Source organism: Pogonomyrmex barbatus, unplaced genomic scaffold, assembly GCF_055798465.1.
Source record: "Pogonomyrmex barbatus isolate J1 unplaced genomic scaffold, ASM5579846v1 scaffold8, whole genome shotgun sequence".
NCBI classification, from domain to species: Eukaryota; Metazoa; Arthropoda; class Insecta; order Hymenoptera; family Formicidae; genus Pogonomyrmex; species Pogonomyrmex barbatus.
The window spans coordinates 4,156,673-4,168,683 of record NW_028297182.1 but is presented as its reverse complement, the minus strand read 5'-3'; the positions used below and the strand labels follow the sequence as shown (position 1 = coordinate 4,168,683).

General features: G+C 35.1%; 1 protein-coding gene across 3 annotated transcripts in view; it reads right to left on the bottom strand.

The window, feature by feature from the left end:
• Positions 1–2,446: 2,446 nt before the first annotated feature.
• LOC105424147 (uncharacterized) overlaps positions 2,447–12,011 on the bottom strand; it is a 33,405-nt gene continuing 23,840 nt past the window's right edge. For all 3 annotated transcript variants that reach the window (XM_011634233.3, XM_089083797.1, XM_089083798.1), the window contains 11 exons: positions 11,699–11,939; positions 11,430–11,567; positions 10,947–11,132; positions 10,539–10,822; positions 9,666–10,422; positions 8,973–9,307; positions 8,717–8,855; positions 7,643–8,555; positions 6,975–7,372; positions 6,046–6,730; positions 2,447–5,708 (listed from right to left, as the gene is read on the bottom strand). In XM_011634233.3, coding sequence (XP_011632535.2) covers positions 5,572–5,708; positions 6,046–6,730; positions 6,975–7,372; positions 7,643–8,555; positions 8,717–8,855; positions 8,973–9,307; positions 9,666–10,422; positions 10,539–10,822; positions 10,947–11,132; positions 11,430–11,567; positions 11,699–11,939 — 4,213 coding nt within the window. In that variant the 3' untranslated portion in view covers positions 2,447–5,571. The remainder of the gene's footprint in view (positions 5,709–6,045; positions 6,731–6,974; positions 7,373–7,642; positions 8,556–8,716; positions 8,856–8,972; positions 9,308–9,665; positions 10,423–10,538; positions 10,823–10,946; positions 11,133–11,429; positions 11,568–11,698; positions 11,940–12,011) is intronic.

Here is a 12,011-nt window from a genome sequence, read left to right as displayed (position 1 = left end):
GCATCGCATTGCGTATTTCAATAAAAAATCAATGCATAAAAATCACGAATTTAAGATTCGTGCATGCCAAATGAAATATAATGTTTGCGTACCAATTAAGAAATTTAACAAATCGTTTTACGATGAATATTCACGAGTATTTTTATGTTTGATAAATGGTCGCGCGACCTTGTGACGCGCGCATGCGCAGTCACAAGTTCGCGACGCGCCACAGCGGGGCGTACGTGTTTCATTCGGGGCAGCATGTTTTTCGCGTTTCGTTCGTTGAGAAGAATCACATGTGTTGTTTGGGATGTCGTCGATATCGAGAGTGAAGATCCTGGATGATCGTCACGATCGATAATGAACGCGCAGTGGTTAATCAGTCATTTTAAAACCGAAATCAAGATACAACGGGAGACGCCGCGTAGAGTGAAGGGCGCGCATGCGCATCCGCCATGTTTAAGCGCGTCAACCGCAACAGCGGCGTCCCTTCGAGATCGCGGTTCGGTTGCTCCGTAATTTTTACGTGTTGGAATAAATCGCGAGTGCGAATTGTGTGCCGCCTATCGAGTGTTTGTTGTGAATATTGAGTGATCGATGTGATGTGCAAATTAACGTGACGGTAAATCGAATATCTCCGATGATGTTGAGATCACACAGATCACGAGACGCTATGCTTGGAACAAAGCGCGCGCAGCGACGCACGCCATGTTATCTCTCGCGCCGCGTTTCGTTTGGGATTGAAACGGAATTGTAGCAATGTTTTTCATACGTTTCGTCCGTTGAAGTAGAATTTGCATGTGAACGAGTGTCGCGAGTGCCGAATTAATCGAGCGAGTAACGTGCGATAATTAGCCAATTGGATTTACGAGTTGGATGAACGAGTGAATACTTTGAAGTTGATGCGGAAGGAACAAGCTTGCGGTGCGCACTTCGGTGAGTAAAAGATCGTATTACCTGTATTTATATAAATAATTAATTATTCATTGGTAGCGAGCAAATGGAATCATTGCCAATCATAATTGTGATTTGACTGACACTTTTTACTATAAAATCTTAATCTAATTATTTCTTTTCTTTTGTTTATTGATCGAGATATGATTGATGAATTATTTATGCTTATATGAAAGGCACGAGTGATTTCCGCGTCACCGCGTGAATTTGCATTTAATAGTTTATTATCTCGTCGGTTAAAAATAATTATTTTACACATATGTAAACACAAATGCCAGTCGAGATTAAAAACTGTGAATTTTTTCTTAATCAAACAGCATAATTATTTTAATTACGGATTCCTTGTACGTAATCGTTCATTTTTTCCACGCAACGTGCTTTTTACGCAGGCCGTTTTGTTATAGCTTAACGATTTTTGACTTGCGACTAATTTTGCAAGTCGTCCGTACACTGTTGGGACACCTCGATGCGGTGGGGGATGTTTAGCGACTGGCGACAGTGCTTTCTCATCTGGGACATGGCCATCCGATATTCCTCGATCGTACTCCAAATGCATCCACTGTGAGCGTAATCGATTGCTCACAATAATCGTAACATAATGTTTATAATTCAATTCGTTCTGATGAAAAAATAAAGATCCGCAGTGTAAATAAAGCATAAGGGAAAAATGACAGAAAGCAGTAATGCTGGCAGCAATGAATATCCAAACACGGCCTCAATCCACGCTTCCTAAAAGATATTCATTTACGCTTCTGTCACGTTCTCTCTTGTGCTCCGAATCTTTATTTTCGCCAGAGCCATCATCGTATCTTTATCGCTTTACGCAATTACCCGAAACACGCGTATCCAAGCTTTATGCGCGCAATCGACAATGAAACGGTAGACCGATCTCCGAAGGTAATTGTCGTAAATCACATCCCCGGCTGATTGGACGATCTCCTCGCGGATATAGCCGACGACATGGCTGACATGCTCATCCTCCAGGATCTCCTGCCATTTCGCCATCGGGATTCGGGAGGGAGGAGGCGAAAATTCTTCCGTGATTTCGGAAGAGCGCGATATGGGCAACACATTTGTCGATTCGTCGTTGCGCCGCGAATTCCTTGACATTTCTTCCTTCGATTATTTATTTCAAGGTCAATTTAATAAAAATCTTACGTTAACGAAGAACAGTGCATGCTGCGTTTATATGTTTATCTTTATTTAAACGAATGACATATTGACAGATCGATTTAAATAGGGACTTTATTTTTCACAAAACTCACGCGAGAGATACATACATACATATTATGTATGCATATGTGCAAATAGTTTCTTTATTTATGCAAATTTGTTATTCATTGACGATTATAAACGGAAATTGTTTCTTAAAGAATATCAAATAATGGGATTAATTTAATATAATGGATTTTTCCATTGTCATAAATATAATACGTTGTAAAATGTTGTATTACATGATCACAAAATGGGTAAGAAAATTGCTATAAAATTATAAACAAAAGGCTCAAGGTAATGTTGCTCGTAACATTCAATATATATTTATTGTCTCAAGATATCGTGTGATATTGAAATTTACAAGGCTATCAATAAAAAGATAAATCGCGTTAGAAATAAATCGCGTCTAAACGTTACCTTTTTCGTTGATAATAAATTACCTTTTAATGGTAAATTTCTAATTTAAGGCCTAGCTAATTTAAGCTGTAGATTATCTTTTTCAAAACTGCGAATCTTATAAAAAGTAATAATTATAAGCACTAATGTTCCTTTCGTGATAAAATGCATTAAAAGTAGAACTATATAATTTATATATATATATATATATATATATATATATATATAAAGGCAATTTAATAGGGTATTATCAGCTTACGAAAGCATTAAACTTTAATTAAGTTGTCCATCGATATTAACCCTTTAACTAATGTTACTGATTTATTTTATTCTACTTTAAATTCATGAACTCGTTATTTGCAACAATAACATTTAAAAATAAAAACTAAGACGATTATTCGATTCAATTTTTAATTAAAAACTTGGATCATTCTTTACATAATTATATAATAAATTATAGTAAATTTTGAATATTGTTTATACTTTAATCATACAATTCAATTTTTATAGAGAATTAAATTTTCTTTTTTTTTAACGCTTTTATTTTTGCTTTTTACGCGTTTATTTTCTAATAAATACAGTTACAAGTATATTTTAAGAACTTCATTTTTTATTATTATACTAACAGAATTCAAAAGTAATCAATATATGATAAAATTTATACTTAATTATAATTGCAGGTGTGCTGTTAAAGGGTTAAATGATCGTTTTCCATTTGCAAAAGTTCGACAGTGATTTAACTGGCAGAATTATTATGAAATTACAGTAAACGACATATATGTATAATACAAGTGCTACATTGTTCTCTTCTTGTTTATGTTATATTATCTTTCGATAACTCTTTTCACCGATACAAGCAGATTCGCAATGATATGCTAGGCAACCTAGGCGAATGCCTAGGAACGCTGAAAATATTAATAATTATGTACTGAAAATGAATAAAAGATATAATATTAGATAAGTACCATAAAAGTATTCGTATGCCATCATTTTATTTTACAATAGTGCCAAATGAACCAATAGTCTAACAAATGTTAAAAGAAAGAAATGAATCTCAACATAAAAATAATTCCTAGTTTTGTAATAAAATTATTTTAAAACTAATTATTTTATAAATTCAAGATCTTTTTGGATTTTCTTCTAAAAATAATTCGTTGATATCAGAGAGAATAATAAAATCTATCAAAGGAACATGATCTTTAATTAGAAAAATATTTTTGTTCTGCTGCTAATAAAGCAATGAGCATTATAAACGTATGGTGGTTATATATACTTTTATAAATAATGCAGTAATACGACGCAATATTTATAGTTATATCTAAATATTTTATATATCTTTAAATAGAGTTTTGTTTATTGATTAATAGAATGAGATTCAGCCGAACAAAGATGATGCAATAGTTAGATGATGCAATTTTATTATATAACATCTTAGGATCTGTTCATGTTTACATTCACAGTTGCTAATTAACATGCAGAGAAAAAAAATGGCGCTATACGAATACTTTTTGTACTCACACATAAACTTCATTAATAATTACAATTAAATGTTTGTCCTATAAAAGAATAGATTTAAAGTAATTTAAAGTATCTAAATTGTATTTAATTGAGAATATTACTATTTTTTTTCAAAAAGCTAAAAATGTTAGAAAATTTCGCATAGGTGTATTTCATAAATAATGCTGAAACATTTTTTATTTTTATTTTTTAAAATAATAGATTTGCAGTTGTGTATTAAAAAGAATAGTTTAGTTGGTAAACTATACTGCCTAATATAAATCTATATATGGATTTTTATATAGATCCTGCTCGTTCCTGTACCTTTCTTCATATTCAAAGCTCTAATTCTCTTGAATGTGATTAATTCTAATTGGACGAACGAGATGTTTAGGTTAGATGATTCCACTACGTTATGGAGAAATTACATTTACTTCTCTTTACTGATACGGAGAGATTCGCGCCACAAAAATTATCTTACTTATCATTTCTCACTTAATTATCACATCTTCAGATCGAAGTCTGAAAATCTTTCGATCCCTAAATCATCAAATGCTTCTAATCACTTGGATTTTCAAATATTTGAAAAGAATATTTGAAATCAAGCTCTTTAATTTCTTGAATTCTCGAATTATCGTATCATCAAATACAGCAGATTTGTGGGTTTCTGAATCTGCAGTGATTTCTAATCTGAAACTACTAAAATTTTTTCTAAAATTTTTTATTTAATTGATGTTGTATTTTTGAACTTCTATATTGCAAATTTTGAAATTATTAGATTATTAAATAAGTTAAACAGATTTTAAAAATTTTTGGATCTCTCAATCCTTGGATATTAAAATTTCCATATCTTCAAATTGATTTTTAAATTTTCTTGAAAAGATTTTTAAATTTTTTCAATTTTGTGTTACTAAATTTTAGTATTTCTGATTTATAAATTTTTTTTTCTTCTAGGTTTTTTTCTTTTAGTCATTACTTAATCTTTCATCTCTTAAAATTTTTGAAATAATTTAATTCTTCAAATTTTTTAATTTTTATAGTTATGGAATTCGGAACTTGTTTGTCTAATGTTCTCGTTGTTAGACCCTTGAATCTTTTTTGAATTCTGAGATCTAATTCTTAGATGTCGAAAAATTCGGATATATGAATTTCCTGATTTTAGGCTCTCAAAATTCTTCGGATATTCAAATCTTTAAATTTTAGCATCTTTTAGTCCTAGAAGAATTCTTCAATCTCCACATCCTAGGAGCTATAGATCATTGGATTGCTGGAAGTTTGAACCCGTGGATTTCCGAATGTTTGCATTTTTCGGATTCCTGGATTTCTGAACTCTACAATTCTAGGCTTGTATCTCCTTGGATTCATGGAACTTTCGAATCCTCGGATCCCGAAGCTCGCATCCTTGGATCTCCAAGGATTCTCTCTCTGCCTCTTAATAGTCGATACGACTCTTTCCTCGTGATACGCGTACACGGTGAATCATTTTTCTTGTTTTAACTGGAAGACCAACATCTCTCGTGAAGGTCTTTAAGCGCTAACGCCAATTATGACACCACCGCTTCCGGGAAGGCCAGTTTCTCCCATCAAGGCCAAATCAACTTCTTTCGCGGCCAATCGACCCTCTGCAATCGCCCATACTACGAGCGACTGTCCACGTCTGCAATCTAATGTGCAAAAATATACATGTATATAACAAAATATGTAATATTCATGTTTCTGCAATTTATATATTATTATATATTATATATATATATATATATATATATATATATATATATATATATAATTAATTTCTTTACGTTTAATATAAAGATTTTAATACTATTAGCTGATTACTTTGACTTATAATGATTTTTATAATCAAAAATTTGTCTTAAGATCAATAGTAATAAATTTAAGATAGATGCAATTGGAAAAAAATTTTTTTATAAAATTGGATATATAAATTAGATAAAAGGAATAAAAGTCTAAAAATTTAGTATAATAATATTATGTACTAACCGCCTGCTGCATATACTTTAGATAAACTAGTACAATATTTTCCGGGCGGAGTCTTATAGTTTCCTCTTTCATCCAATTCGGCATTCACTTCCGTAGCGATATATTTCTCAGGTCCGAGGAAGCCCATAGCTAGTAATACTAGATCGCATTTGTACACTTTCTCTGAATTTGGTACTTCTTCCATTTTCCATCGGCCATTTTCGTCCTTTCGCCATTCAACGGACACCGCTCTGATGCCACTTACATGACCATTCCCATCATCTAAGAATTCCTTGCTTAGCGTACTGTATCTACGCGGATCTCGACCGAATTTCAGGGATACTTCCTCATGACCGTAATCAACCTTGAACACTCGTGGGAATTGAGGCCACGGGTTATCTTTGCCCCGCTGAATCGGCGGTTCGGGAAGGATTTCGAAAGTTGTGATCGTCTTCGCACCCTGACGCAGTGAAGTCGCTATACAATCGCATCCGGTGTCGCCACCTCCTATAATAACAACATCCTTATCCTTGGCCATCAATCGCATATCGAGGGGAGCTGCATTGCCCATTTGTTTCTTCTGCCAGTGCTCTAGGAAGCTTACGGCGAAATGAATTCCCTCTAGTTGCCGACCTGGAATCGGCAGATCTCGCGGCCATGTCGCGCCTGTACATAACAGAACCGCATCGTATTGTTCTCGAAGTTCCTGAAATAATGTACATATATGTAAGAGAATTATTATAGAAGTAAAAGAATACTTTAGGAATAAATATCGTCGTACAAATAAAAAAATAAAGGATTCTATTAGGGTATAATATTATAGAAAAAATAATTTCGAGTTCGTTGTACACATATATGAGGCGCATATATAAATATATGTAAAATTATTAATTTTTGTCTGTTGTATATAATCTTGTTGTAAAAACTTGTCATCATATATGTTTGCTTACCTGCATTGTAATATCCTTGCCTATGTCGACACCTGTTCTAAAGATAATTCCCTCCGCGGCGAGCAAAGAGACTCTTCTTTGTACAACTTGCTTAGACAGCTTCATTGTCGGTATACCGTATTGCAGCAACCCACCGATTCTATCGTTTCTCTCAAATACAGTTACTGTATGACCTGCTTTATTCAACTGATGAGCGGCAGCCAGTCCCGCGGGCCCGGATCCGACCACAGCTACCAATCGTCCGGTTCTTCTGGTTGGTGGATGAGGAACGATCCAACCTTGCTCGAATGCGTGATCGATTATAGCACACTCGATATTCTTGATTGTCACCGGTGGTTCGGAGATTCCTAGGACGCACGCACCCTCGCAAGGTGCGGGACAGACTCTTCCGGTGAACTCTATATTATTTAATTTCAATGGATTAGTTGATCGATTAAAAAAAAAATAAATGGGAAGATGAAATTGACAAATTTGAAGGAAAAATATCAAAATATCAAAATATCAAAAAACAGAAAAGAGTATTAGTATTAGTATATTACTCATATGAAATTATAATAAAATCAATAACAAGTTATTACAGAGCAATTTTTATATGCAAAACGGAATCAAGTTCATTAGTAAATAATTTAGATTTGTATTTAGCAAAAAATTTTAGTAAATTGACTTACCAGGGAAATTATTAGTTTGCAACAATTGATTCAAGGCCTCTTTCCAATTCTGGTGGAATACGAGATCATTCCATTTAGGAATGATGTTGCCCAATGGGCAACCATGACTGCTCTGACAAAATGGAACGCCGCATTCCATGCATCTCGCTGCTTGTACTCGTAGAGTCTTCCTGACACCCTGGAAGTTATATATCTCGTCCCAGTCGTTTATACGTTTCTCGACTGGTCTGTATACGATCTTTTGCCTCGAATACTTCATGAAACCTCTAATCTTGTCCAATTTTCGCTGTGCCATGTCCGCGTCTTCTATCGAATCTTCTATATCCTTAATTTTGCCGTTTGCAACACCATTCTGTGTGTCACCATTAATCACGTTAGGCGTTTGTTGCTTTGCTTCCTCCAGTTGTTTAAGGGCTCGTTGGTATTCATAAGGGAAGACCTTGACGAATCTTGTGGTCGGTTCTGGCCATGTGGCGAGTAAGTCTTGTGCTATCAACGAACCAGTCTTCTCGATAAACTCCTCGAGTAGTTGCTTCACATACGCAATTTCTTCTGGTTTGTTAAGTGATAACAATTCGACCATTTCGGGATTGCATTTGCTCTTAAAGGAGCCATCCACATCCAAGACATAAGCTATTCCACCGGACATTCCAGCAGCAAAATTCCTGCCGGTAAGTCCCAGAATCAAAGCGCAACCACCAGTCATATACTCGCAACCGTGATCACCTACACCCTCTACTACAACGATTGCTCCGCTATTACGCACGCTGAATCTCTCAGCAGCGATACCGCGGAAGTAGGCCTTTCCAGAAGTTGCACCATAAAGACAGACATTTCCAACGATCACATTTGCCTCTGAGTTAAATTCGGAGTCCTTTGGCGGATATATGACGATTTCACCTCCGCAGAGACCCTGCGAATAAAATTATTTATTTTTTTGCACGAGAGGCTATTAATAACAATTAGAAATCTTTAATATCTAGATATTTCATATAATATAGATCTGAATAGATGTGAAATTAGATATAGATTATTTATATTGCAAATTTAAAAGTTTAAGAAACTTATTTTTACCTTGCCGACATAATCATTAGCATCGCCTTCAAGGGTAACGTGAATACCCTTTGTCATGAAAGCGCAGAAACTTTGACCCGCTGAACCTTGCATTTTGATGTTGATACTATGCTCGGGCAATCCATCCTCTCCAAATCGTCTGCAAAGAAATTGTAAAATAAGTGATAATAAAAAAGTTAAACTTATTGGTAAATAATAACAATTTTATAAATTTTGCTTTGTTGATTCTGTATGAAGAAGCTCTCAGTATACTTACTTGGCTACATGATAACTCAGTGTTGATCCGAATGCTCTACATTCGTTGTTAATATTCATTTCGATGTCGACTCGTTTGTGTATTCCATTCAAAACAGGTTCCGCCAATTCGATCAGTTTATTATCGAGTCTGTTCTCTAATTGGAAATCTTGCTTTACGGTACCACCTTTAATATTCACACCAGGTCTTAAGTCCAGCGCGTTTCGTAAAACGTCGTTGAGATTTAGGGTTTTGGCTTTCTCAATAGAGATATCATCACGTACTTTAAGGAGATCTGTGCGGCCGATCAGATCCTGGAACTTGCGGATGCCCAAGTTCGCCATGTGTGAACGTACCTGTAGAAATAAAAAAATTAGAAAAAGATTAGAATTAACCCAATACATACATTAATATAAGATTTTTATATTTATAAAAATTAAATTGTATTATATATTATATATTATAATTGTATTATGTATTATGTATATATTTGTATATGATATTCAAGTTTCTCGATTTTAACATAGAGATCTAAATTAATTAATCCATCATTATTAGCACTCCTTAATTATAATTTTGGGAACAAGTATTTAAAAATATAAATAAGAACGTGAAAATAATAATAGAGACGAAAAAACTAAGTAGAGATTAAAGTAAAGGAAACCTCAAGATACATGGAAAATGATAAACTAAACACATCTAAATCATTCTTACCTCTTCAGCTAATGCGAAGAAGAAATTGATCACATGTTCTGGCTTGCCCTCGAATTTCTTTCTCAATACTGGGTCTTGCGTGGCGATGCCCACTGGACAGGTATTTAGGTGACATTTCCTCATCATTGTGCAACCCATGGCAATCAGCGGGGCGGTACTGAACCCGAATTCATCTGCACCGAGCAGCGCAGCTACTACAATATCGAAACCTGTGCGCATTTGACCATCTGCTTGAACAATCACGCGCGATCTCAGATTGTTTAGGGTCAACACTTGATGCGTCTCAGCGATGCCTAATTCCCAGGGTAATCCGGCGGACTTGATGCCGGTCCAACTGCTGGCACCGGTGCCGCCATCGTGACCGGATATCACCACGTGTTCCGCTTTGCCCTTGGCAACACCGGCGGCGACGACACCAACTCCGACCTCGGATACCAATTTGACGGAGATACGAGCATTTGGATTGGCACACTTAAGATCGTAGATAAGCTCAGCCAAATCCTCAATCGAATAGATGTCGTGATGCGGCGGTGGCGAGATCAGACCGACTCCGGGTACTGAGTGTCTGGTGGCTGCAATTTCTGCGGTGACCTTGTAACCGGGAAGCTCGCCGCCCTCGCCAGGCTTCGCGCCTTGCGCCATCTTAATTTGCAGATCATCGGCGTTTGCCAGGTAACTGGCGGTTACGCCGAAACGGCCGCTCGCTACTTGTTTGATAGACGAGCGTTTGCTAAATTCTGGATCTTGGTTTAGATACCTATTAGATGATAGTACAAACACAGCTGGTTATAGTTCAATATCGTTGCAATAATAATTTTAGTTTTTCAATTCTTATCATTATATTTTTTTATAATCTGTATTTTTTTGTTATACCTGTCTGCATTTTCACCACCTTCACCGGTATTTGACTTGCCACCAATACGATTCATGGCAATTGCCAGAGTAGAATGAGCTTCTATAGAAATGCTGCCGAAACTCATTGCGCCGGTCGCGAATCGTTTCACAATTTCCGATGCGGATTCCACATCTGTAATAGGAATCGAATCGCGTATTTTTTTTAACTCGAGCTGACCACGCAGTGTGCAAGCCTTCACCACTTCCATCGTGGTCTTGCGATAATTCTCATAAGCAGAATTGTTCTTGGAGACAACATATTCCTGATAAAAGAAAGATAATTGTAAAAGGATAACATATTTTATATATTTCTTTTTCAAAATAAGAAATTTTAACTTCTTCAATTCGAAAATATTTTCTTGATATTTTCTTATAAACATTTATTACCTGTAAGCTGGCGATGCTGACAGGATCATTGATATGTTTCTCACCACCAGATCGCCAATGATAAATTCCTGGATTGCGAATAACCAATATATCCATGGGTTTATTCCAGTATGTTATTTGATGTCGTTCGAATGCCTCTTTGCCCAGAATATCAAATGTCACGCCGCCGATACGAGAATGAGTGCCCTAAAGAATTCAAGTATAGTTTAAGTATATAGTTTAAGAAAATTAAGATTAAGAAAAATATTGTTTACAGTATAACAAAATAAATAAGATTTGATTAAGATGCATCATTATGAAAATTTGAATCATTAAATAATCATAAATTGGATCCAATATTTAATCATTTGCATCTGAAAATAAGAGTAAAATATTCTCTCAGGAAAAATTTATAATTTACTTGAATATATTACGAAAAATATAAAATATAATATATTTTTTCAATAATTAACAAAAAATTGAGCTAGAATATGGAAAATATACCTTGAAGCATTTATTGACAACTTCATCAGCCAATCCAACTGCTTCGAATATCTGTGCCCCTTTGTAAGATTGTAGAGTCGAAATTCCCATTTTAGCCATCACTTTCGCGATTCCTCGTTCCATAGCTTCCGCATAATTCTACAGAATTGAAGGGAATAGTTATTTCTATCACTTAATTCTTATTTTTATCTCTTTCATATTCAACCAAAAAATTTTTTACCATTGTCACTGTCTTAAAATAATAAATGTTCTTGTTTTATGCAACTTACCTTATAGATAACATCATCGGTAAAGGTCTCATCGAAAACGTGATCTGCCCTCAGATTTTTCGCCATCTCGAATACCAAGTAAGGACATATGGCATCAGCTCCGTAGCCAAGTAATACGCAAATATGATGCACCTCTCGAGCTTCCGCGGTTTCTAATATAAGACCAACTTTCATTCGTTGTCTCTCTTCAATCAAATGATGATGAACAGCACCCAGAGCTAACAGACTGCTTACCGGAACTCTAAAGTCAGATGTAAATTCTGATCCATTTTTTTTTTTCAATTTAAAATATATCGATATTTTGATCCATAGA